Below are 27129 nucleotides of genomic sequence, written 5' to 3' on the forward strand. Positions count from 1 at the left end.
AAACTTCCTCCTAACATCCAACCTCAACCTCCCCTGTCTCACTTTAAAGCCATTCCCCTTGTCCCATCACCATCCACCCTCACGAACAGCCGTTCCCCCTCCTGTCTATACACTCCCTTCAAGTACTGGAAGGGGAGAAGATGTTTCAGATGAGGCGTTTCATGTCTCTGCTTCTACTATGGAATGTATGATATGCTGATATTAAGCATTGATCCTTTATATAATTGAATTTCTGAAATTCTTCCTATGAAGCTGTATTCAGAATGTTGGAGGAAATAAAAATAGCTTTGAGAATAATTATCATGTGTAAGTAGGCTCGTGTTTTACAAACTGCCTAAATGCTGACGGCAGAATTTACAGATACGAAGTGTATCTGCATACACATGAGTAATTAACCTGCTATATGTGCAGACCAGCTAATTACAGTTCTGGTTACCTCTCGCTGCGTGTGCAACCAGTATTTTTAGTAGAATTTTTAGTAGAAATTGAGCATTTGTCTTTGACGCTCAGTTCTGTATTTTTTATTGTGCATTTTTATGGGTCATTTCTATTCTTGTCTGTTGAGTTTTGCATCCAAGACTGATCACATTACATCTTTGAGAGCATTGCTCGTCGGTTCAGGCCCAGGTTGTTTTAAATTGCACTGTGCTATAAAGAAAGATGATTCTTCTATGCTTTCTAGAATGCTTTTTGAAACTGAACTGCAGTTCATTTTGTGGATGCTTTAATCGTGTGAACACTGAACTGCTGATATGTTTTTAGAGATTGTCTTTGAGGAGAAGAGGAATTAGGATGCTGAATGCCTCGTGTGTTTTGTTTTCCAGAAATTTTTGGACCATGAAGCATTTTGATAATAAAGATGTTACTGTGATTTCTATGTGTCTGTCTGCCTTGTTTGTGAGGAAATGCAGGTGGTTTTGTTCCTGTGCACCACCGTGCTGTCACATAGCTGGGGGACACTGACATGGCACCACTGCTGGCACAGCTGGAGGCTGCAGTGGCCATGGCTGATGTGCAGGGTGACATGGAACTCAGCAAATACCCGAAGCAGTTGGACACTGCTGTGTTTTTCCATCAGACAGCTCACAGAGCACTATTCTCCCCCAGAGTCGTTTTTCCACAGTGACAGGCTGTCCTCTCTTTTGGGGGCTCAGTGCTGAACCCAGCAAAGACCCAAAGCAGACGTTCTTTCTCCTTTACTTATTTCATTCCACATTTTTCTCGTCACCCATATGAAGGTTGCTGTTGCTGGAGTTTTTTAATGCTTTTTTAAGCTATGTGAATTGGTAGTTTGCTGTGGCAGGAAAATGAATACTGAAATGTGAATGCGTGTGTCAGGGTTCTGCTGAATTGTTTCTCTGCTTGTTTGTGCGGTGTTGATACTTACCAGAACAATTTGTTGGGAGCTGTGATTTTCTTTTTGAAATCATGAGATGTTAACTTAGCTCTCAGTTTTATCTTAGGGACTCTACCTGAAGGAGAGTCCAAATTTAAAGGTCCAAATGATGTCCTTAACTGAATATCTAGGCACACTGGAGGTGAATTCTAGGCCAGCACTTACAGCAGTATCCATGCCTGCTTCCACACTCTTTCTCCCTGTTGAACTGTGAACTTGATGTGAACATAACCTGGTTCCCAAATGTAGGAGGTGGCAGTGGGTAATACAGAAACACAGGCAATGTGGCTCTAAATGTGTACAATATTAAATGGTGCTGCCCCTCCTCCTCCTTCAGGAAGATGCTCTTTGCAAAGGGCATGTGAGAAAGGGCTGTGAAGGAGCAGGTAGGGAAGGGATTGTATGGATCCTGCTGTGTACCAAACTATTTTGAAAATCCCTTCAGTCAACTCTGCCCTCTCAGAGTCTCATTCATGCCTTTTCACACCCCTGAGCTCTTAGCACAGAGTTCCTGTGATGTCTGCCCTGGACCAGGGTGGGGGGATGAGTGATGCAGGCTGTTAGGATGCATGTTTTAGACTGCTCTGTCCTCTGGGATTCAGAGGAACTTTGGGTCTCCTGTGCCATGCTCAGCTTCCAGGTGGGCTGGAGCAGAGGGTGTGTGCAATGCACCGCAGGCCTGGTACCATCCTCCCACCAGGACACTTCCTGACAAGTCATGGTGACTTCTGCACCCTTTGCACCCACATCCCCACCAGAGCAGCCTACCAGGCAGGTGGGAAATGCACCTTCCCAGATACATTCAGCCTTCTTCCAATTGCTCGGTCACTTTTCTTCTTGTGACTGGTCTGTCCTGTGATCCCACAACACAGAAGAACAGGAGGGCTCTCAACATCTCCTTGTATCTCATTTCCTGTTCAAGATGCCTAAGTCCTGGTTGGACAAGGTCAGGCCATGTGGTGAGAGAGAGTATGTAGAAGGCAAGGGCTGGCAAGGAGAGGAAAGAAATCCTTACATCCCTGAAGCTCCTCTGACCTGAAAGTAGTGATCATATCAGGGTGACTGGGGGCATTACAGAAAATGGGGATGTGACAGTAGAAGTGGGCAGCAGAGAATTATATCATCGAGTGACTTGGGTTGGAACAGACCTTTAAAGTCCATCCAGTTCCAAGCCCCCCGCCATGGACAGAGATACCAACCACTAGATCAGTCTGCCAGGGGCTCCATTCACAGCATCGGGCACCTCCAGGGATGGGGCACCCACAGCTCTGGGCAGCTAGGGACTCACCACCCTCTGAGTAGAGAGTTTCACCCTAATATCTGACCTAAATCTCCTCTCTTTTAGTTTCAGGGGGGTTTCCAACTCCCCCTTGTCCAATTCCTATCAGGCTGTGTAAAAAAATCTGTCTCCCTCCCCTTTATAAGCTACTTTTAAGCACCAGAAGGCCACAGTGAGATTTTCCTGGAGCCAGTTCTCCCTTTTCACTTATCAGAAAGGGTAGACTCTCCTTGCTCTGCCTCTTCTGACCAGCGTACCTGTAGATTCTCTTCCCATTATTTTTCAAGTCCCTTGCCAAGTTCAGCTTCATCTGCACCTTCACTTTCCTGATCCTAACTCTGCAGATCTGAATGGCATCTCTGTATTCTTCCCACCTATCCCTGTTTCCACTGCCTGTACACGTCCTTCCTTCCTCTTAGTTTGACCAGCAGGTCCTTTTTCAGCCTTGCTGCTTTCCTGCCTCTGCTTAATTTCTTATGCTGGGGGACAGAATATCATAGAACGGCTTGGATTGGAAGGAACTTAAAAGACTGTCTAATTCCAATCATCTGTCATGGGCAGGGTTGCCAACCTCTAGATCAAACACCAGCTCAGGCAACCCAGGCCCATCCATGGCCATGAATCCAAGCAATTCCTTATCCACAGAATGGCCCAGACTTCAAATCCATCTCTCTCCAGTTTAGAAATAAGGATGTGGTGCAGGTCCATTGCAGGTCCATTGCAGAAACCTCACAGATCTAGGAAGACGACATTAGTGGCTCTCCCTCTGTCCACCAATACCGTCACTCCATTATAGAAGGCCACCAGATGGGTGTTGCAGTCTGACCTCGATGATGCTGCGCTGTCTCAGATCACCTGCTCATTCCTCGCATGCTCTTAACATGTTCTCTAGGAAGATCTGTAGCTCACCGTGCCCTTCTTTTTCACTTCCTCACAAACGGGGGTGGCATTTCCCTTTTTCCAGTCCCCAGGGACTTCTGCTTGACAGCCATGACATGTAATATGATGGAGAGTGGCTCGGCAATCATCTCCTTAAGGCCCGTGCATGCACGCTCTACTCAGCCTCATGAGTCAGCCTCGGACTCACACTGAGGGGGGCTTTGCTCCCACCCAGAAGGCCATGGATGTGACAGACACAAGAAGCCTGGCTGCCAGCGAAGACTGAGCTAAAAGAACATGCTGAGTACCTCAGCCTTCTGCACTTAACGTCCATTTCTTAACGTAAACGCAGCTCCCCCGCCCCGCCTTCCTCTCAGACCCGCACCTCCCCCCAGCTCCCGCTCAGGCCCGGCCCGCCGTCGCTATGGCGCATGCTGGGGGCGCCATAGAGCCACGGAAGTGCTGCGGGGCTAGAGCGGCACCCGGAAGAGGTGCGGGGTGAGAGAGCGGCACCCGGAAGTGCTGCGGGGTGAGAGAGCGGCACCCGGAAGCAACCGCTGGGTCGTCGCTCGGTGCGGGGAGGCTGCGCGGTAATGGCGGCGGGCGCGTGGGGCGGCGGGCGGCTGGGCGCGGGGCGGGCGGGCTGCGGCCTCTGAGGCTGCCGCCATGTACGCTGCCGCCGCCGTCGCCGCCTCGCCGCCCAGGCGGGACTTCATCTCCGTCACCCTCAGCCCGGACGAGGCGCCTGGCGCCGGCGGCTACAACAACAGCAAGGCCTGGAGGCGGCGCTCCTGCTGGCGGGTGAGGGCGGCGGGCCGCGGGCTGTGCGGGACGGGGCTGCCGTGCATGGGTGAAGGGAGCGGCGTCCATCGCAGTCGGGATGTCACGGTGGGGAGCTGGAGGCGGCGGAGCAGGAGAAGCGCTCTGTGGGGTGCGTGGGGCGGAGCTGCGGGGCGGCATCGTCTGCGTTGGGGCGTCCACGGCCTCTGGCCCTTATGGAGGGAGGGCTGTAGGAAGCGCTGTGAGGTGCGGGAGGTCCGTAGGAAGCTGCGGGATGTGGCTTTAATGCCGAAGCTCCCTGTTTGCCAAAGGCAGTAACTGGAAGCAGATTCCTGCTCTGATGCATTTTGCTTCTGTTCTTAGAAAAAGCAACAGAATGGTAGCTTAAGTTAATGTTTAACTCCGACCTCTTTGTCTATGGATTGGAGTTCTTGGGTCTGACTTCTCTGTTAGGTTGATGTGGGATTTGATGTCTGGCTTTCAGTGATTTGGTCTAAGTACTTCATTTTTTGTCCTGTTTTGGTTTTGTTCATTATCCTGTTGGCTCACCTTATTTTGTATGGGTTGGTGGCTTTTCTTCTGGTAACAAACCATTATGTATGACAGTTCTACAGATGTGTTTTTGAGATGCAGCGCGCCGTACTTTTCCTGGGCAGCAGCTGATATGAAGCTTATTTAAAGCCTTTCTTCTTTGTTGCAGTAATATTTTTAGCTTTCCTGCCACGTTTTCTGTTTTCATTTTGCACGTCAGTTCTTTAGTAGCGCTGGGCAGGAAGGGATGAGATTTGTGGCATGTTTCCAAGTTGACATCTGGGCAGATGCTCAGCTCAGGCAGGGCTGTGCTGGAAGGCAGCTTGCTGCAGATGCTGCTGCCTGGCAGTCTCAGCATGTGGCATTTGCCAGGGCTCTTGCAGCAAGCAGCTCTCCTGTTTCACCACACTTGCTGTGCTGTAGGGCAACATGTTGTATTTCTGTTTTCTGTGTCATTGGAGGAAATAAGCAGTGAACTTCTCTGTTGGAAAAAGAGGGTAAAATTAAACTTAGTTTTGTGGTCCTTGCTCTGAATGGACAGACAGGAGTTTAGTTTTGGTGGAGTGGGTTCTAAACGTCGTGCTAAATTTTCTTCCTCTTATTTTTTTTCTGGAAGAAATGGAAGCAGCTGTCTCGACTGCAGCGGAGCATAATTCTCTTCCTGTTTGCCTTCTTGACGGTCTGTGGAGTCATTTCATACACAAGTGTGGGGGAACCGTGGAAAAGTACGTGTTCTGTATGGCTGTAAATTACTTGAACGTAGTGTTACACTGAAGAGATTTTGGTAGTGCTTCTGAACAGTGTTTATTGTGGTGACAGTGGCTGATTTTGTCCATTGCAGTACAGTTATGACGTGTTTCAATGGGTTTGCTTAATCAGAAGTATTTTTCATGCCTCTGTGTTGGCTTGACTGTAGAACATTTTGTTTTAGTTGATAAGGGTTTGGAGGCTGTGAATGTTCTTTCCATAATGTTTGTGTGTAGATATCAGTAACTCCAACCTGAGCTGCAGGATAAGATGGTTTTGATTGTCTATAAGATTTGAAGTTCCAAGGTTTTCTACAGTACAAAGGCACATTTATCTTTGATTTAATCTTCTTGCCCGTATTGTGAAGCAAGGTTAATGGCAATTACAAGGCACGTGCCTTTCAGCAGCCTCCTTTGACTTCAGGAATTTGTTAATACCAAGTGCTACTTTGTATCTAAGAACTGTAGCATGTTCATATCCCTGTTTCATGAAAAAAAACTGTTTGGAGGAGCTCTCACGTGGAATGCAGGCTGTCAGAAATCCCTAGCAGAGCAGAAGTTGCTGATTGCCTTTGCTGAGCATTTTCATGTGTGTAGGTTTAACAAACAAACCATCGGATGAGCACAGAACAGAACCAGATGCTCCTGGATTAAAGCTGGCGAATCCAGCTGTGCTCCCAGCACCCCAGAAGGCAGATGCCAACGCCGCAGACTACCCAGAGCTTTCACCTCAGGTATGAGAAGAATTGGGATTTATAGACTGCTGAGGAGTTTGTGGGAGGTGCAGATAGCAATACCTTCCAGTGGTGGTTGTGGAAAGAAATGTTACAGCTTTCGGTGAAGACCTGCTGTGGGCTCAGTGCTGTCGTCTCAGGAACGGCTCTTGGCACGGTCTTTGTGTCCTGGCTTTAACTTTTTGATCCGAGTGTTCATTTTACTTCTTCGTCAGTGACACACGTCAGAGCGATAGGACTGTGTGCCACGTTGGCTTCTTACTGGAGGCTTCACCGACGTGCTGTAATGAATTTGTTTGCACCTGGAATGCTCTGGATGTCTGAGCGGCGTAGTGGCTGGCTGTGACACGCAGGGTGCAGTCGGTGTCACGCTGAATTAGCACAGCTTCTGTGGTAGCTGGAAAAATAGCAAACAGAACGGGTGTTCAGTGGGTTTTGAAGCATTACATTTATGTGCAGTGTGATGAGAAAGAAACAATTGGCTGTTTGGATTAGCAGAGCAGAGGACTGCTGGGTGCTGCACATATGCTTGTGTGGCTCTTCGTCTGTTTTCCTCATGAACTGTTAAATGAAGAAAGAAATCAGAGCTAGCATCACCACCAACACAAAGATGCTGCAGCATCAAGGCAGATTTTGCATGCTGGTATTATATCAGGATGGATGCTTTTGGCTTATGGTTTGAATTTTACCGTTTGTGTGAAGTACTGAGCACATTTTTTTCTTCTTTTCTTTTTCTCAGAAGAAACCAAAATTACCCCATGGTCGGCGTAATCCTTCCCATTTTCAGATCAAGCCCCCATGGGGGGATGTGAGGCTGCAAACCCGCCATGACACCAGCAAGGCAGTAGAAGAGCCAGTCCAGGCTGATAAACAGGAGAAAACAGAGAAGTCTGTTATCAGGTAGGAGGGTTTCCAGCAAGTCACAACTTTCTTTTTTCATTTTCTTTTTTTTTTTTTTCTTTTTTAAGATTGTTATTATTGTATTTTTTTTATTTCCCCGCTCCCCATTGGTATCCATCAGCTGTTGGAGTGAAAACTGCATTTTGTTGTCTGTCTGAAGTTGATTTTTTTTTGTGTATTGTTCTTCAGTTCGGTGTGACAGCGTTTGCTATTGGTAGTTTCATTTATTGAATTAGGGGGAATGTGCAGGCCTTCTTTTTTTATTCTTTGCATTGTAGAACTGCAGAGCATTGGAGCCCTACTAGATGGTCTGCATTTCTAATGCCTTCTGACACTGTTAATTCCCTGCAGAATTTTCAGCACGTGTGCATTTCTTCCATTTGTTTTGCACTTGATGGAACAGCATAAATACGATAACACAACCTCTCTGTTTCTGCAGACACATGGGGAGCTGTGCTGGTCAGAGTGTTGGTTAGGGTTATCATGCCAGACAACAAAGCTAGTCCCAGGTGGACCTGGCAGAAGCTGTGGATGTGCATGCAGCTGTTTACACAGAACTGTGTTGTACTGATAAAGGGTTATTCCCTAAGATAACCACTGAAATCTTTTGGTTTGGGAATAATTGAAAAGATTTAAGTTGGACATAGAAAAGGCTGTCAGTAGTTGAGCAGATGTGCTTAATTAAGATTTGGGAACAGTAAGTTAGGGTACAGCTCCCAGCAGGGCCCATCCACAGCCTTGGGCACCTCCAGGGATGGGCATCCACAGCTCTGGGCAGCAGTGCTGGGGCCTCACCGCCCTCAGTGGAGAGGATTTCCTCATAACATCTCACCTAAATCTCCCTTGCTTTAATCTAATCATTCCATCTTGTCCTATCAGTGTCTGCCTGTGTCGTACAGTGGAATCAAAGTTAACATATGTGTGTACAAACCACAGTGGTTGAGGTGGTTTGATCTTGATGTGGACCTGACTTGACTGGAAGTGTGTTCTGAAAGACTTTTCCTTCTGGAGATTCTTAATGGAAACCTCTTCCAGTTGACGTAGGCTTCTGTGTTTGTGTGCAAACGTGTGTAAGCCCTTGGTGTGGAAGTGACTGCTGTAAGTGGCCAGTCCCTTGTTTTATTCGTGAGCTTTATTCCTGGCTCTCATTTCTATGGCACTAATTGCCAGTGGCTGCTGTGATCATTTCAGAATTGGGTTGTAACAAAGTACTTTAATGCAGCAATCTCAAATGTCTTGCTGCTTTAAAGAAAAGTTCTTAAGTTTATTAAATTCTGTTGTTAAGATCTTAATGAAATTCCAGCAGCCTGTTGTAAGACACTTCTCTTAATCCAGCACAATTTCTCTGGTGTAAATGACTTTTTCTTTTAGTGGAAAAGTTGTCGAATGGGCAACATGGTTGTTTTGACCCTTGATACAAAATCCAAAGTGTACTGAAAAATAATAAGTCTCATTCATTTGCATGACTTAATGTGAGCGAGTGAAGCACTGATGTCAGCCTCTTGCATCTGCAGCTGGAGAGGAGCAGTGATAGAACCTGACCAAAGCAGTGAACCTCCATCTAGTAGAGTAAAGGAACCAGAAAAACCTTCATCTGTGGAAGGTGAAAGCCAGAAAGAACCAGGTAAGTGGAGCACCCTTATTCCTGTTCACTTCTGCTGTTGAAATTATCCAGCTCCTCCTCTCGCATCATTTTTGTTGTCGTTTTTGTTTGTTTCTACTTTTCCTTTATGGAAATAGAATTCTGCCAAAAGGACACAGGAATGAAAACTGGGAAAGATGATTTACCTGCGACGTTTACCAAACTTTTCAGTGTCCTCATTCCACCATGACGCCTTTCCTGCTCATTAGTTTTCAGAATTTTTGATTGAGTTGCAAGTCTCAGTTTTCAATGCTGAATAAGAATTATTCTGCTGCACATGTAAAACTTAGCTCACGTGTTTGGTGCTGTGGCAGGAAACGGATTGCTGTGGCTACAGTGGACAGACTGTGTGTGAGCAGCCTGCAGAGCTGTGTGTGTGCAATTGCTTGCAGTTCAGTGCTACCTCTGCCTCGCAAACAGCCCGTCTGCTTCTGGACATCCTGTCTTTTAGGTGCATAGCATGTTCTCCTGCATACATTATCAGGACAGTAACTACAGGGGGGCTTATTTACTTATATCCAAAGGTAGGTTCTTTTCCCCCCAAACTGTGCACTTCTGCTGTGCAGCTGTTTCCTCTGAAAGTCTGAAGCAAGGTTCTGGTAAGGGAGAGAGGCTTCTGCTTTGGGACTTCTGTGTTTCCTTGCCTTGAGATGATCCTGATGCACTGGGAGCACAGTGGAGATGTGTCTGGTTTCATTCCTGAACTTCTGAATTTTGGGTGCTTCTCTCTCCCATCAATTTCATCTCAGCGCATACAAGAGAAACCAGAAGAATGTACCAAAATATTTGAACTACATGTTTTCCTGCTTTGTTTGGACACACACTATATTCTGATTTTCTTTCCTAGCTTTTTTGCTTTTCTTAAACAGTTGCAGTAGTATTGAAAACAAATTTTAGTGCCAAACCTTTGTGATCTTTCCTGTGGGAGGAGCCAGGAAAGATGATCCAAAGAGAGAGGGCTCAAAGGGGACACCCTCCTTTTTTCAGCAGTGTTTCCTTTTGTTCTGCAAATCCAGGGAAAGTGATTTCCTCCCTGAGTGAAGTTGAGCTATTTTTAAGGCTCGCCAGGAAGCTGCAGAAGTTGTTTGTGTAGTTACTGTCCTCGTGAAGTCAAGAACCCGTTGTGCTGCTTTCTGAGTTCGTGTAGGGAAGTTCCTGTATGATAAATGTGGCGCAGCACGAAGTGATGTATTTGGTGTGGGCTGATGTGATCGTAATGGGGTTGGTTACACTGCTTGGTGTTTCCCCCTCTGGAATTCTGTTTGTAACTTTTGGAAATTTCAGCTGGTGAGCTTGAGAATTTAGTTGTTCAGTATGGACTGTAAGTTCAATTTTGTGGCGAATTGCAAGATAAGACTCCAGCTGAACTGGGGAAAAAGACGTGGATTTGCCCAAAATAGGAGATATCAATTTTCTTTTTCCTGATTTTAAATGGAAAGCTCCAGAAAAGTGATTTATTTTTTTTTCTTTTCTTTTTTTTTTTTTGGAACTGACTTTAAAAAGTAGCAGAAATTAATGAATTAGGGAAAGTGAAGAAAAAGTGTGTGTGATAAATGACATGAGGACTTCACTGGTTGCCACACGTGTGCAGCAGCTGAATTACAGTTGAAGTCTTAATTTTGGTGTTTCCTGATTTTTCCCGTTTTTGAGCTTTAGCAATTCTCATCTCATGTTATGTTTTAACATGCATTTGGAGAAATGATGTCCGTGTGTATTCTCTGTGCCTACTTCCCTTGCCACAGATACCAAGTAGTTATCCCACGTACAAAAGGTTGTGCTGAAAAGAATAAGCTGAGCATGTTTTCACAGTCACAGAATTGCAGGGGTTGGAAGGGACCTCCAGAGGTCACCGAGTCCAACCCCCTGCCAAAGCAGTTCCTACAGCAGGTCGCACAGGTCGGCATCCAGGCAGGTCTTGAACATCTCCAGAGAAGGAGACTCCACCACCTCCCTGGGCAGCCTGGTCCAGTGAACTTTTCTTACCATACAGTTCACAGAGATTTAGAATAAGATGTATTTGGGTGTGATTTGGTGAAATGGTGTTTGACGTTGCTGCAGAACTCCTGAGCAAGATGTTCTCCTTTGCAGTGCCCATAAACGAACGCCAGAAGGCTGTGATAGAAGCATTCCGCCACGCGTGGAAGGGGTACAAAGATTTTGCCTGGGGCCATGATGAGCTGAAGCCATTGTCCAAGTCTTACAGCGAGTGGTTTGGCCTTGGGCTCACCTTAATTGATGCCTTGGACACTATGTGGATTTTAGGCCTGAAAGAAGGTAATCTCTTGCTTCTCTGTTCTCACCCCTGAAACTCTGTGTTTTCTATTCAAGCCGTATGTGGTTAGAGATCTTTGAGGGGGACGTTTATTACACGTGGCGATAGGAGTAGTTTTTCTGTCAATTTTATATATATAAAGTTCTAAACACACAAACAATGTGCATTTATATATATATATAACCCTACAGCCCTGTATGAACAGCCACCATTGCTCTTGGGTTAGTTTGTTTACGCTAGAGAAGAGTATTCAACTATTGTGTATAATATGTGTGCTAGAAACTGAGGAATGGGTGGATAGGCCACTTTGTTTTGTTTCTATACTGATTTATGTTGATGCTGTTGCACAGCCATCAGCCTTAGGTTGATGAGATCTCCTGAGATCTCCTAGCTTGTGTGTGATCATAGCTAGTATCAGTATTTTGTGTCAGGATTGAAGAAGTTTATGTAGGGATGGAGGAGGAGTAATCAGTACCCCCTTTGTGAACTGCTCTACTGTCTGCGTGTTTTTTTCAGATATTTTGTAAGTAAGGCTGCTTTAATAAGTGTTAGAAACAGATTTTAAATAACTGAGCCAAAAAAATCTGTAATTCTCTTGGAGAAAACATGCTTGATCAATATTTAAGTGTGGATGGGTTGTTGTTGTCTAGTTTTTTGTTTTGTTTTTAAGATGGTATTTGAAAATGTATGGAGCTGTAGCTATTGAATGATGGTAGATAGCCCTCTTTGTAAGCTTAGGTAAATCACAGCCATCTTAGTGTCATGGTGGGAAGAGCAGAGCTGCAAGTGAGGGCTCAACAATGAAATTATACGTGCTTCTGTCTTTTCTTCCTTGGGAGTTTGTGCAAAAATACTGTATGAAACAGAAAGTCTGCATCATATCTGCTGCTGTGTCTTGAGCAGATTGTCTTGAAGTTTCGTCAAGTTGTCAGCATGCTGCTTTTTCATGAAAAATTAATTGGGAATTGCATAGAGCTTTTAAATTATTAGCAATTTAAATGTGTTGAGAATGGGTTCTCATTGAAGATTGCTCTGTTTTACAGCAGTTCTTTCGCTGATTGCCTCAGAAAGCTCTCGAGGTTTCTTTTGAATAACAAATGCTATCTAAATGAATGTTCTGTGTGAGGTAGCTGATTTTTCTTACAGACTGATGGATGCTAATGCCTTTGTGACAGAGGACGCTGTGTTTCTGATTATTCTGCTGGGTAATAATGGACAGCACAGACTTTTGTGTGATGCTTCTCAAGTAGACTGAGAAGAATATCTACCGCAAATCCCAAACACGTCAGCGGTGAACACATAAAAATGCTGCATAAACAATCCTGGCTGCTCTGGTTGAAATCCTTTGCTGAATTTGGGTCAGCCCAGGCCTTATTCTAGAACACAGCACGTGGCCGTTTCACGTTTTTTTCCTTTTTCTTTATCCTACTTCCCAAGGACACACAGGCATCCTTTTGCTTAATGGGCTGTGGAACACCTTCCGTTTCTGGGGAACAGGTTGTTCTGTGACTCACGAGCCAGAGTTTGTGAGGCACACGATTTAAGATAGCTCAGCCTTTGGGTTAGAGATGTAAGCCAGCTCACACGGACCGCAGAGTCAAACCCGTGCAAAAGCAATCATCAGGTGGTACGGCCGAAAAGCTGACGGTCAAATACAAAACATCCTTTTTTTTTTTTAATACCTTTCTGAATTAATAGTGTACTAAACTACCACTTTTGTTTCTATGGAAAACACTGCAGACAATCTGAAATTCTGTGTGTGGGTTTTCTGAGTTAAATGCTGAGCTGGGAGGCAGGGCTGCCCAGGGTACTGTGAGGCCAGAAGCAGTAATAGCTGTTAATTGGAAATGTTATGGCTATCTTGACGGATAACAACATTGGTTTACAAAAATTCAATTTAACATTTTTTGAGGACTGTTGGTGGAAGTGTAACAAATTGTCTGACAAGCTGGACTTGAAAGGTCTCAATTTCAGGACTGTGTTGAGCTGGACAGGCTGAAGTAGTGGGCCCATGTGAAGCCATTGAGGGTCAGTAAAGCCAAGTGCAGGGTGCTGCATTGGGTCAGGGCAATCCCAGGTGTTGATACAGACTGGGGGAAGATTCCTTGAGAGCAGCCCTGCGGAGAAGGACTTGGTGTTCTGGTGGATGAGAAGCTGGACATGAGGCAGCAGTGAGCGCCTGCAGCCTGGAAGGCCAGCTGTGTTCTGGGCTGCATGAAAAAGGGGCGGCCAGCAGGAGAGGGAGGTGATCGTCCCCCTCTGCTCGGCTCCTGTGAGGCCCCATCTGCAGCGCTGCGTCCAGGCCTGGGGCCCCCAGCACAGGAAGGACGTGGAGCTCTGGGAGCGGGTCCAGAGGAGGCACTGAGATGAGCAGAGGGCTGGAGCAGCTCTGTGTGAGGAAAGGCTGAGGGAACTGGGCTTGTTGAGCCTGGGGAAGAGAAGGCTGCAGGGAGACCTCATGGTGGCCTTCCAGTGCTTGGAGGGAGCAGATAAACAGGAGGGGGAACGGCTGTTTGTGAGGGTGGATGGTGATGGGACAAGGGGAATGGTTTTAAAGTGAGACGGGAGGTTTAGGTTGGATATGAAGAGGAAGTTTTTGAGCCAGAGGGTGGTGAGGCACTGGCACAGGTTGCCCAAGGAGGCTGTGGATGCCCCATCCCTGCAGGCATTCAAGGCCAGGCTGGATGTGGCTCTGGGCAGCCTGGGCTGCTGGTTGGTGACCTGCACACAGCAGGGGGTTGGAACTGGATGAGCACTGTGCTCCTTTGCAACCCAGGCCATTGTAGGATTGATAAACTATTCCTCAGTTTTCCCAATTTTTTTTCCCCTCAAATAATTATGATTTTTTATTTTTTTGGCTGATATTTCTCTGTGTATGTCTGTGGTGCGTGCTGAATAAGAGCTGAGCTTTTTGGGCCTGTATGGGAATTCCTGAATCACGGCCTTAACCACTGATTGATCACCTGAGTCAGCCCTGGGAGCACAGGTGAAGGCAATTTGCCCCCGAATGAAGGAAGATAGTGGTGGAATCACCATCCTTGGAGGTGTTGAAGAACCGTGGTGATGTGGCAGTGAGGGACGTGGTTAGAGAGTATTGGTGGGGATGGTTTTATAGTTGGATTGGATGATCTTAGTGTTCTTTTTCCAACCTTAGCAGTTCTGCAATTCGAAGGTGATGGTAATCAAACTTGGCCCAGCTCCTTCTCTTTGTTTTAGTTTTCCAACTAAATAATGATCCCTGTAGACAAATATATAACTGTCAAGTATCATATGCTACTGTCTCTAGTACAGTTGCTGGAACATGCCAGAGGTTCATAACTGTGCTATATTTTATACTTTGCAGAGTTTGAAGAAGCAAGAAAATGGGTAGCAAACGATTTAGCCTTTGATAAAAATGTGGATGTGAACCTGTTTGAGAGCACTATTCGTATCCTGGGAGGCTTGCTGAGCACCTACCATCTCTCTGGGGATAGCCTGTTCCTGGAAAAAGCTGTGAGTGATCAGTCCTGGGAAGTAAATTGGATCAGTATATCATAGTGGAAGAGGTTGGGGAAGGGTTCATCAGGAAATTAAATGTTGCTGTTTTGCAGCTGTTTCATAATCAGAACGGTGGGGGAGGAATTTACCATTAACTTTTTAAACCTGTATTTGTTTGCTCTCTGGATCAACTTAGAGCTCTACTGTGTTGTATCAGGTGCTATTTTAGATAGGCCTTTCAGATTCTTCTGTTGATGAAGAGCTGACCATTGTAAGGAATTTTATGAAACAGAAGCTTGAATGGCTTTTCAGTGTCTTGAAAAGAGTATTTGGTAGATTTTGTCACCTTTTCACTGCATCTTGACAGCATCAGCCACCTCCTTAAATAAGGCAGAGTCGATGATTTCAACATTAAGTCACGTTATATAGGGACTGTGGGCTTGGTTGAGGCATGCAGTGCAGGAAGGAGGTAGAAACTAGCTATTCTTCCAAATTAATCTGGGACCGCCTTTAATTCTTGTCTTTCTCTCACAGTCTAGAGCTGGGCTGCTATTGCACTCATCTGATTGTTGAAAGCAAACCTGGCAGTTTGCACGTGTTGACGTTTGCTTTTCTTTTTCCTCCCGTGTCCTTCAGAAGGACATTGGGGACAGGCTCATGCCCGCCTTCAGGACTCCGTCCAGAATCCCGTACTCCGACGTCAACATTGGCCGTGGCACCGCTCACCCGCCCCGCTGGACGTCGGACAGCACTGTGGCAGAGGTGACCAGCATTCAGCTGGAGTTCAGAGAGCTGTCTCGCCTCACTGGGGATGAAAAGTACCAGGTATGGAAAAACAGGTTGGCGTTACCCCTTCACTTCTTCTTTTCTTACTCTGTGGTTCTCTACGGCACTGCCAGCACCTGTAGTCTCCCTGATGTTAAATGAGTTGTGGAACTGTGTGTGAAGAAAGGAGAATTCCAATCATTCCAGTTATTTTCTGAAGTACCAGAAGGTAATGGTGGAGACAGTTGTTGTTCTTCCTTAGAACAGCTTTTTATTTAGAAAAAAGCCTGGACAGCCATCTCCTCACACCCGTCCCTTCACTCTTAGGATGGTATTTCTGCTTGACAGTACATTGTCAGCTCTGCAAGAAAATTAAATGTGGGCTGTAATGCTGTGCATAACTTCATGCTTTTAGAATTCTGCGTGTGGCTTCTTCATGCCATTATGTAAATTCTAAGGAAAAAAAAATACTCTTATTACTCTTCACATAATTAAAATAGCTATAAATTAGATTGTGTGTCATGGTGTAAGAAGAGTTTATTTAAAACAAAAATAATTTCATAGAAAAGAATAATTTTCATGGTTATTTTTTTGGTAATGTTATTCTGTTGTTTTTAAGGTGTATCTGGAGCTCATGCTTTGAATAGTGCTGTTATTTCTACAGGGGTAACATGGTTCATGCAGTTGTTTTAGTCAGATCGTAGCCTCACACTGAAGTACTGGTTTTTGAGTGGGCTTTCTGCACTCAGGAATACACTTGAGCTTTGTATTTGAGAAGGAAAGAGTTTTAATTATTTCAGAGTACTTAGGCATACTGGGAACACCAGGCTTTGACAGTCAGAAAGCTTGAAATGCTGTGTTTATTAAATCCCATGAGCTGAACTTGCGTGCAGAAGGATAACTAAAGATTTGTTACTGGCCAGAAGCTACTGGCCACAGTTTTTTGTGTCATTTGTATGTGTGCAATTTATGTTTATGCTGTTCTTTCTTCTAGAAAGCTGTCGATGAGGTGATGAAGCATGTTCACACCCTTTCAGGGAAAAATGATGGACTGGTGCCTATGTTCATAAACACCAACAGTGGGCAGTTCACTCACTTAGGTGTTTATACTCTGGGAGCCAGAGCTGACAGCTACTACGAGTATTTGCTCAAGCAGTGGATTCAGGGTGGGAGAACAGAAAATGAGTAAGTTCTTTCTGCTTCTCACGCTGGTGTGAAAATGATACAAGTTGTAAACATTTCTGTTGTAGTTTTATGCTGGAAGAAATACAATGTGTATATGTAACAGCCAGCTTAAAGTAGCTCACTTGCAGAAACGGGTGTAGGATGACCTGTGGTAAGTTGAGATTAAAACAGCTGGAGAATTGGGCTTGCTCTCAAAATGTCTCCTCACAAATCTTTTCATCATCACATCAGATGTGACAAATGTTACGGACAGGAGAAGCGATTCAAGTCTTTGCACTAAAGATGGAATGTAAACAGGCTGCCTTTGGAAATGAGGCTCCCTTTGGGAACTGTGCTGCCTCTCACCAGCTGTCCGAGTGTTCTCTGGGTTTGCTAGGGAAGGACAGCTCCTATGCATGGTTGTGGTGGGAGGTGAGTTTGTGAGGTGGAACTTCTTAGGAGGCTGAACATTTGTTTAAGCATTACTTGAGGTCTCTTGACTTCCTCCTGTCTGCCCTTGGATAAGTGGAAAGGAATGTTTTTACGGAGTAGAAAAGTTAGATGTTTGAAGGCTTCGTCCAAAACTAAGGGGGAAAAAAATCAAGCAGTATTTATAAGCAAATTGTGTTGGAAGTGTCTCATGTCAATGGGTTCACTTCATCCAGAGAGGCAGTGTGCCCCAGTGAGGCCCTGTAGAGGGCCTGATCTGTCTCTGTGCAGTTTGCATCATGACTTTTTACAAGCCTTGCCTTACTGTAAACAGAACCATTGTCTTCAGGCTGTGATGGTGTTCTGCCAGCCTCAGAAGGGAATTACAAAATGACTTTCTCATTAAAAATATTTAGAACAATGGAAAGTCCAGTTAAATACTGTGAAGAAGTGATTCATAATGAGTGGTCAAACACTGGAAAAGATTGCTCAAAGTCATTGCTTAGGAGATGCTCAGAAATTAACTGGATAACCGTCCAAGCAACTTGGTAAAACCCAATTGCTTCAGAGCAGGAGGCTGCACTACAGATGTCCAGGACATCATTACCAGCTGGGGCTTTCTGTGGTTACAGTACTCCTCAGGATTCCTGAAATGATGTCTAGTTGTTTGGAAACAGAGCTGGAGTTGTGTTTGCTTTATTTCTTTGGAGTTACGTGAAAAACAAACCCAACGTAGCTAATAAACGTACATCATCAGCTGTGATGAAATGGATCCTGTGTGTATGTGAGCCAACTGGGAATGGTTTTAATTTACAGACTGCTGGAGGACTACATGAGAGCCATAGAAGGCGTGAAAAAGCATCTTCTTCAGAGGTCACAACCCAAGAAGCTTACCTTTGTAGGAGAGCTTGCTCATGGCCATTTCAGTGCCAAGATGGTAAGAGAACACCTGCACATAACAACAAGAAAACGAGCAAAACCACCACCACAAAGAAAAAACCAACATATGCAAGTGTGAGGCTGGGATGCTCTCATGTGTGGCTTTTCAGACAAAATCTGACCTGTAGCAATCACTTTGTGAGCAAAAATGTTTCCTCTGGCTGTTTGAGCCACTACTGGAAGATGATTAGCAACAGCATGGACAGTTTACATGTAGCTGAGGTGTGAGGAGCACTGCAGAGAGACTGGGGGAATTGCTGCAGCTCCACCAGGCTCATCAGCCTGTTTTCAAAGGCTGCAGGCTCTGTGGATGTGTATGGATGTAGTAACAGTAACTAGTTTGAGGATAACGGGGACCTTCTCTTTCACCAGCAACTGCATTTACATTCATGTGAAAGTTAACATGTTGGTGTTGGATTTGAATTCTGCCCCAATGCACCTCCTTAGCCATAGAATCCCAGTGTCAGAAACTGCTGTGACAATGTCTGTTCTGTGTAATACTTCTCCATAATTCAGAGATACAAAAATTTAAAGGTACACCTGGCTTTGCAGATTAACCTTGAAAACAAGCAGTTGACCTCATCTTGCTCTGTTAGTAGTAAAAAATGAAAAAATGAGAATTTTGGAGGGTTCTGTCTATTCGTGATACTTCTTTTTCTGCATGTGTGTTCAGTAGTTGAAGCAGTGTTTGAAGCAGCCATTTGTTGTTGGGAAAACTTGCTAAGCTGAACTCCCTGCTCTTAATCTGCAAAGTCACACTCCTTAAAATCTGGTTGTAAAATCTTTCAGTGAAGGATCTTATGCAAATACACGTAGCCTTTTTTTTTTTTGTGGTGCATCACTGATGTATGTGTGGCCTTGTGTGCACTTCTTCAGTACCTGCAGTGAGCTTTAAGGAACTCTTTGGGCTGTTTGTTTTCTTTATAGCGTCCAGCTCTGTTTTGCAGCATGATGTCACGCTCCTGTGCTTATGCTGAACCTCAACCAATGCCCATGGAATTGGACAGAGTGTTCAGCAGTTCGTACCAGTGCTGCCTGAGCACCAGGACACGTGTCCTGTGTTCAAGTGGGAAACCAGGGCTTTCATTCCACATGTTAAGAATCATTTGGAATTCAGTACGTGACAATAACCCTGTAACAATTCCTACATTCATAATATCAGTGGTGGGTTACCCCTGGAAAGAGGACGGTCAGTCCTGTAGTGCACATTGAAAGTTGTTGGAGCTGACTTCTGGAGCTCTTTTCCAATGTGTTCAGCTGACTTGGGCAGCTGAGAAGGCTTTGTTGCTTCCAGACGTGACCCATCTCTTGTGGAGCTAGCATTCCTTCCGTCCTTTGAAGGCACTGTTGCTGTAGCATGGAAAAGCTGAGGAAGGAATGTCCCTGGAGTTCTTTCTCTCCCATTTTGTGCTGGGGGAGCAAGCAGGAGGAGTGTGTGCACGCTCACCCCCAGATGCCTCTCTTGTGTGACACATAGGAGCCAGATGTGCCTTGTTTGCAGTGCCTGCATGCAGCTAGCGGTGCAGTGCAGAGGTGGGCAGGGCTGGGAGTGGGAGCCAGCTGCTTCCTGTGCTACAAGCTTGGTGCTTGTAGCAGGTGAGCATGAAATAACACAGCCCAAATGACAGAAGGGGGTAAGTCTTCAGGCAGAAATATGTTTGAGAACTTGTCTGTGTTTTCCACTTGTACCAGCGCATGGAGTGAAGGCGGTTGTGTCTCTGTGAGCCTTGTCTGTGTTGCAGTAACACTAAGGTGATTATTTCAGGCCAGGGACTCAGCTCTCCCCGTTCCTCAGAGCCCTTTCTCGTGGCTGACTCTTCTCACTCTGTGGTCCCACCTCAGTTTTTGTTCTAAAATATTGACATGTATGTCAATACCTGTCTTTACGTGTTCTTTATTGAGAACCCTTCAGGTGATCCTTGCCTCTCTCCTCCCCCCTACCTGCCACCTTTCTTTGAGATAGTTGACATAAAGACATGTGGACTTGTACTTTTTCCAGATTTGGGCTGGTGCTGTCATAATGCTTCCTGTTCTGTATTGCACTGCAGCAGGTTGTTAAAATTTACCCTCAAGATCTTGGTACCTGAAGTGTCAGGGGGAAAAATGTCACAGTCTGTGTTCCAGTAGTGTCAAATGAATCCTACTTCACTTGATTTGTGTGACCTCTCTTCCTAGTAAGAGTTGTCTTGTCTTACAGGATCACTTAGTTTGTTTTCTGCCTGGGACTTTGGCTCTGGGAGCTCACAATGGATTGACTGCTGATCACATGAAGCTGGCCGAAGCTCTGATAGAAACGTGTTACCAGATGTATGCACAAGTAGAGACAGGCCTGAGCCCAGAGATCGTGCACTTCAATCTCCATGCACAAAAGGGCCACAAAGATGTAGAAATCAAGGTGAGCAGCCAACTGGCATCAGCTGTAGTTTGATGACCCTTCTTATCTTGATTCTGCTGCTGAATATCCCAGCCACACGTTGGTGATGTACTTTGTAAAGTGGCTTGATCTGTTGCTGCATTGTTTTGCAGGTGTACCCTAGCCCTTGTTTTTAATTACCCCTGCAGAGTATTTAGCTTCTAAATTGCGTACAGAAAACTCTTTTTGGGTTGGATGGGAGTTGCTGTTTCTCCCCGTGTGTGTGCTTTTGGAGGAACTGCTGGTCTGAATTCTTGGCTTTCTTATTTTTCTCTTGCAGCCTGCAGACAGGCACAACTTACTGCGACCAGAAACTGTGGAAAGCCTTTTTTATATGTACAGATTCACCGGAGATAAGAAATACCAGGACTGGGGCTGGGAGATCTTGCAGAACTTCAATAAATACACACGGGTAAGGTCAGCTCGTAATGCTCTCGTTCTTACAGAACTGAACTCACTTGCTCTCTAACAAGAGCTGCTGAAACCTCGCTTTGTCTCTCAAAGCCATCAAAGATCTGCAGGGAATCTCTTAAGAGCAAAACGAAAGTCAGGTAACGCAGAGTCTTACAGTTGGGGGTGCACAAAATAGTTGCAAGTTATTTCAGTGACTGTACTTTTACACTAATTGAAAAGTAAAAGCAGCTCTGTGCAGACTACCAAAACTTTTCTGTGTCTTCTTGGAAGCTGTTAGAATCTGTGCTGTGATCTTTAACGTTCAGAAGCTGAGAAGGATCTTGCTGGATTTAAACAGCACTTTGGTTGCCAGATACAAACTGCCAAGGGAAGTGCACTAATGCCATAATAGAGGGCTTTTGTGTATTCATGCTGATGAGAGTGCTAAGAAGAGTCCATTTTGACATGCTGAGAAAGCATAGTGCCAATGGGGATTAAATGTCTTGAGAAGAGGCCACAGATGAGTGTGGTGCTCTGGCCAGCTGTAAGTGCCCGTTATTTCCTGTACCTTTGTCCACAGATGTTAGTGCTGCAGGCTTTGCTCTGTGTCTACAAATTGAGCATAAGTGGACGTTTTGCTTCGTTTTGTTCTGTGTTCTGCATTCAGTGGTTTGCCCAGAATTCAGTGAACTGCACAGAATTTTTGTAACAGATTTTTACGTGCAAATGAAAAGCAAGAACGAATTCTGCTCACTAGCACTTGTTTTTCTGCAAGAGCACCTGCATGCTAAGAGGTTACAACAGTATTTCAGGTAAAAGAAATACACAAAGTGCTCTTTTTTCTCTTTCTGCAGGTTCCTACGGGTGGCTATACTTCTATTAACAACGTTCAGAACCCCAGTAACCCAGAGCCACGAGATAAGATGGAGAGCTTCTTTCTTGGGGAAACGCTCAAATACATGTTTCTGCTGTTCTCAGATGACATAGACTTAATTAATCTTGACAAATACGTATTTAACACAGAAGCTCATCCACTCCCCATCTGGGTGCCAGCATAGACTGGATCACAGCAGGGCTTCCAGTGGTGGTGTTTTTACCTTCAAGTCACTTTACTTTTCAGGGTGTGTGGAGAGATGCTATACGACACTTTTCCGGCTTAAACAAACCTTTGAGAAAGCATCTCTCATTTGGAGATGTCACGTCAGTCTTAAACCTAATCCCTGTGCTTTGGACCTGGGATGAAAAAGCTGTGCAATATGAAGCTGCTTTTCCTGGTAGTGGTGGTGAGGCTCAGAGAATATTCATAGCGTGGACCATGGCACAGGGCTCCGGTGGATCAGAACCCCTGCTGTCAGTCTTACTAAATGCTAATTAAATGCCAGGAATGCAGAAAGTTGTCTTAAAGCACAGGAGTGTCTGGAAAGAAGGAATAAGCCTACAGGTTTCTGGTTTATTCCCAACATATGAAACACCTGGTTGTGGCACCACTTCTTCGTAGTGCCCGTGGTGTTTCAGATGGTAAGTGGAATAAACAGTGGATGTTGTCCCAGGTGGAATTAAAGCTGTCAGTGGTGGTGCTGATGGTCAGATCTCATTCCAAACAACCAAGCTATGCTGCATTGTGTTAGGAGGAGGAAGGGGCAGCAAAGTGTCTGTAGCACAGTGTCTTAGTTTTATAGAGCACTTTGAACAGTCTGTTCAAGCGGTGGCTGAAATGAATGGTGGGAGAGAATTTGCTGCTGGTTTGGCTCAAAATGATATATAATTTTGTAGACATATTGCAGTTTTTTAACTTATCTGCAGCAATGCAGGAGACAATGTGAAAAAAGTGAATACACGTGCATTTTATGTATTAATTGCATCAGTTAGACTCAGGTATTCTGACTGAAAGCTGCTTTGTGAGGTTGGGCACTGGGAAAGCTTGTGAGCGCATTAGGTGTAATTCCACGTCAGCCTCCTCCCATCCTCTCCTGTTCACATCTTGCATTGTGTTTGTTGACCCAGCGGGCTTAGAACTGTATAGCAAGCTTCATGTTACTCATCAGTTTGTGGACTGTGGAGAAGCTGTCAGGTTTGGGGTTGTTGTTTTTGATAGGAGTACTTTGGGTAGAAGTATTTCCACGAGGAGCTCTACGAGCAGACAGCCTCCACGTGTTGTGACAACTTCTGGTCACAGCAGTTACTGAAATCTGCTCCGTTTGAAAAGAAAGCAGAGCTAGGCTTGCTTCTTAAAGAATCCTATGGGAGCCTTCGGACCTTCTGTTTTTACATGTGCAAGATAGGTTTTAAACCACGAGTTAGGAATTGAGTGTTCTTCTGTTCCAGCATTCTGCAGCTTTCTATCTTTTGATTTTGTAACTGTATGCACAGTCTTACTTTCACCAATCTCAGAAATGTGCTCGTTTGTATGTTTTTAAAGAGATCCTTCTTGCTGAAACCTTTTTTCCTCTCTGATGAATGAATGGGAGCAGTGGGAAGTACGCAGTGTGTGGGGCTGGGGGTGAGACCCAGCCCCTCATAATCGAGGGTTTCAAAACAGAACGAATCCAATCTGACGCCACTGGTTGATCTCCAGCGCTTTGGGTGTCTGTGTGTTTTACAGCCTTTGTAACCTTTGATCTGTAAAGTAAAATGCTGCTTTGTTCTGTGCTGTCAAGTTCTGTTCACTGGATTCAGAACTTGTCCGTTGGCCCACTCGTAAATCCTTTGAAGAACATTTATCATTCCAGGTACTAACGAGGGCTTCTGGCAGAGGTGAAATGGTGCACATCACACAAACGCACCTTTTTTTCTGTCAGCAAAGGGGTCTGAGATTTCCTAGAGGACAAACCTGTGTGGATGGTTCGTGTTCCTCCTGCTCCAAGGACAGCAGTAACTTTGGAAGGTGGTGCTTGGCCTTGTGCTGCTGCTGCAGCTCGCGGTGATCCCTGAGCTGCACATTTGGCAGTGAAAGACACAAATTCCACAAGTGGCATTTCACCTACAGTGTTTCACAAACCCCACAGAGGAAATAAAGATAATTCTTACGATGTGGAATGCATTGAAGAGCTTGCCAGAAGTTGGTGGAATCCTGTACTAATCTTAGTGTAGTTAACTCTGCAGCTGATTTTCTTTTGTCTCGTGTGAGGGTAATGCTAAGCCATTGTAGAATGGGAGGAAGGAAGAAGAGTAAAGATGCACTTTCCCAAACACGCTTCTTGTCTCACAGCTGAGCTTGCTGGTCCAGCTCATTTCTGCTCAACCTAATTCTTCCTGGGAAACTGAGTTGTCTTTGCAAAGTGTCTCTACTGAACACATCCCTTAAACATGAAGATGCTTAGCTCTGTTTAGTTTAGAAAGCAAATGCTCAACTTCTCTATCACGTATGAAATGATACAAAGCTAAATAATCTGACAAGAGCTCATCTGCTTCTTCTGTTCTTTTGCAAAGGTCCTTCAATTTGCTTGTTTTTGCTTCCTCAGCATAATGTGTTGTCAGCCTATGAACTTTGCCCTTCTTTCTCCTATTCACGTCTCCCCGCTGCCCTCCCTGAAGCCCAGCAGGAACTTTGCACACCTTTAAATTCTTACCTTTCCCCCATGGTGTGGGGTTGTACTCTTGTGCTTATTTGAACCAAAGCCTTAACTTTGGGGTCTGTAATCCACTGTGGGGTTTTGTCACTGTGGTGTGGTTGTGATCAGGTTGAACGTCAGGGAAAAGTTATTCAAGCCAAGATTTCCTCCTTTTGCACAAAGAGCTGCCTTGGTTTCTCTCCAAGAGCTTGAGTGCCTTTTCTGATTAAAATAAAGCAAAAACGTCCAGCCCTTCCCAGCTGTACCGTTCAGTGAGAAATGGATGGGGTAAGAGCCATCAGGGCTGGCAGCATCCTGCTTGCAGTTTAACCTGTTTGCTCAAAGAAAATTCAGTATCTGGATGCAGGCACATTTAGCATCTCGTCTGTTCAACCTTCTTGAGCGTGGAACTTTCCATACCAGGCATGGAAACCAGCAGCTTGGCAAAGCCCATGGCATTGGCTTACAGGGAGCTTTTGTGTTTCACACCGCCTTCTGATTGTGAGGTTCTCAGCATTGCATGCCAAGCTCAAACACTGCAGTGTTTGCACCTCCAACTTTGAGCAATCAGCTTTCTTTCCTATTCCATTCTGTGATGTTGCAGAGATAAAGGATAAAGGATTTCTTTGCCATATTTGAACAGTTTGTGGCAGTTCTGCTCTTGAAGACTTATAAAATTATTTATATAACACTTCATGCATATCCCTCACACTGGACTCCTTTGGGGCAAGTACTGTCTGCAGCAGGAAACTGAGGGATTCATGCAGTCCACTGCAAGACTTAAAGAACTTGTATCCCTCGGGAAGGTGAGAAGACACCTTTGGAACCTGTTGATGGGAAGGCTCAAGGCAAGCACTGTCCAAATGGTAAATTGCAGACTCCTACCCCAAAGACTGATACCGAAGTTGGCTGCTGTGATGCATTGCTGGCTTGGTTTAGAGTGTCTGCTTGCTGGGAGCTGCGCTAAGGCAGGGACAAAGGCAGTTGAGGCAAGATGTCATCCTGTCTGCACTGACACCTGCTGCTATCTGCCTTTTTTATGTGGTGCTAATCCTGAACCATTGCTAGGGTAGAGCAGATCTCAGTGCAGAAGTTGGGGTCTGTGTGCACAGAGGGAGAATGCCGGACTCCATCTCCGCGTGGCTGGAGGTGGCAGAGCTGATTGAGCCACAATTTCAGCAGGACAACCTGAAGCCTGACTTGGGTGTGAGCCAAAGGCATGCTGACAGATCTAGCAGAGGTAGCAGACTTTCCTACAGCACAAGGGGAAAAAAATTCTTACTGAGGTTGTAGTTCTATTAACAGTCATGAAGCCCCATGCTTGGGGCTGGAGTTTGCCTAATGAGGTGTTCTGTAGGTTGCTCTCCATTGGTAAATAATTTGGTGGTCCTGTTCTTCCTCTCCGTACCCCTCCAAGAGAAGCTTTGTCCTTTCGAGCTTAAGAACAGGGAAGAGGTAAGTTGGTCATATGCAAAAAAGTAACAGCAACGACGACGAAGCACAGACCCTTTATCAGCACCTCAGTGTTGTGAAATAAGCGACCAACAGTCCAACTCTGGGAACCAGTGCACTGTGACAGCAGGGGGGACTTGGCAGCGCAAGGACTTATGTTTGAGCCACGTGATGTAAGTTGGAGCAGTGCTGTGACTGTAAGCAGTGCAAGCCTGTGGTGAGCAGACTGAAAGGCACTGCACACTGATTAAATGAGGCATCCAACTGATGACCAAAACACGTATTCTTACAGTTCTGCTGCTATTTACTGGCACAGAGCACATCGAGTAGGTGAGAATCTACCTGCTAAAGGGCACAGATAGTTTGCTCCGCTTTAAAAAATCAAAACAATCCTTTTTTGTTGTCTTTGGTTATACTTACCAAGCAATGAAATTGTCACACACTTAAATAAACTTGTTATTTATTTTAAAGAGCCGAAGCTGTCTCAAGTGTAATTGTGCTTCTACTCACTAACGTGTGGCTCCTGAGGGACAGTGGGACAAAACAGGATTTCTGCAGATCAATTTCTCACCAAGCAGATCTTGTGTTTTGTCGTCTTATTTTCTTGTGTCTCTTAAGAACCAACAGCAAAAGAGAACACCAAAATCCACAGCACTGAATGGGGCTGAGCGGGTGAGGACTGGAGCAGACCAACCTGCAGCACAGAGCCCAGCACAGGGTGCAGAGATGGTGGGGGCCTGGAGCACCTCCTGATGGGGAAAGGCTGAGAGCCCCGGGGCTGTTCAGCTGCAGGAGGGAAGGGGAGAGGGGATCTGATCAGTGACCGTACGTATTTAATGGGCAGGAGTCAAGTGGATGGGGCCAGGCTCTGCTGAGTGACAGGACAAGGGGAGATGGGCACAAACCTACCTGGATGTCTTCTGTGCAGCCTGCTCAAAGGAACCTGCTGTAGGACCAAACAGGATCTTCAGTGGATCCTCCTAACCCCTACAGTTCTGTAATTCTGCAATATGTGCAGTTGGTCACCTCTGCGGCCAAATATGTAATGACCATACCTCTGCTTTTCCTCTAGACAGAGAAAATAAAAAGGGGATGACTAATAATTTACCTTCATCCTACCCAACGCATTCTTCAGGACAGCAATAACTCCTTGGCCTTCAGGAAAATTTTATTGTTTCCACCATTTCAAGCACCTTCCCATTATGAGCAGAAGAGCACGAAACCCATGCAACATGATTCTGACTTCAGTCAGTAATTTGGCTTTTTGGTTTTCTTCTCCTGCTTGAATTTCCATTACTGGGGCAGAGGAGGCAGCACCTTCTCCAGAGGCACAGCTCTGCTCTGCCCGCAGCCCAGCAGCACCTGAGCATGGCTCCCATGGCTGCGC

General features: G+C 45.4%; 1 protein-coding gene across 1 annotated transcript; it reads left to right on the forward strand.

Annotated features, from left to right (window-relative positions):
* Nucleotides 1–4220: 4220 nt before the first annotated feature.
* Nucleotides 4221–21797, forward strand: MAN1B1 (mannosidase alpha class 1B member 1; the record flags this gene model as incomplete). The annotated part of the gene is made up of 13 exons (XM_079544848.1): nt 4221–4355; nt 5482–5590; nt 6209–6345; nt 7085–7245; nt 8760–8869; nt 10976–11161; nt 14503–14651; nt 15273–15461; nt 16396–16586; nt 17811–17931; nt 20131–20328; nt 20627–20758; nt 21594–21797. The coding sequence occupies 13 exons, from the start codon at nt 4221–4223 to the stop codon at nt 21795–21797; spliced, it is 2022 nt and encodes a 673-aa protein (XP_079400974.1).
* Between the last annotated feature and the right edge of the window lie 5332 nt (nt 21798–27129).

This window comes from Tetrao urogallus (assembly GCF_951394365.1).
Source record: "Tetrao urogallus genome assembly, chromosome: 19".
Taxonomy (NCBI): domain Eukaryota; kingdom Metazoa; phylum Chordata; class Aves; order Galliformes; family Phasianidae; genus Tetrao; species Tetrao urogallus.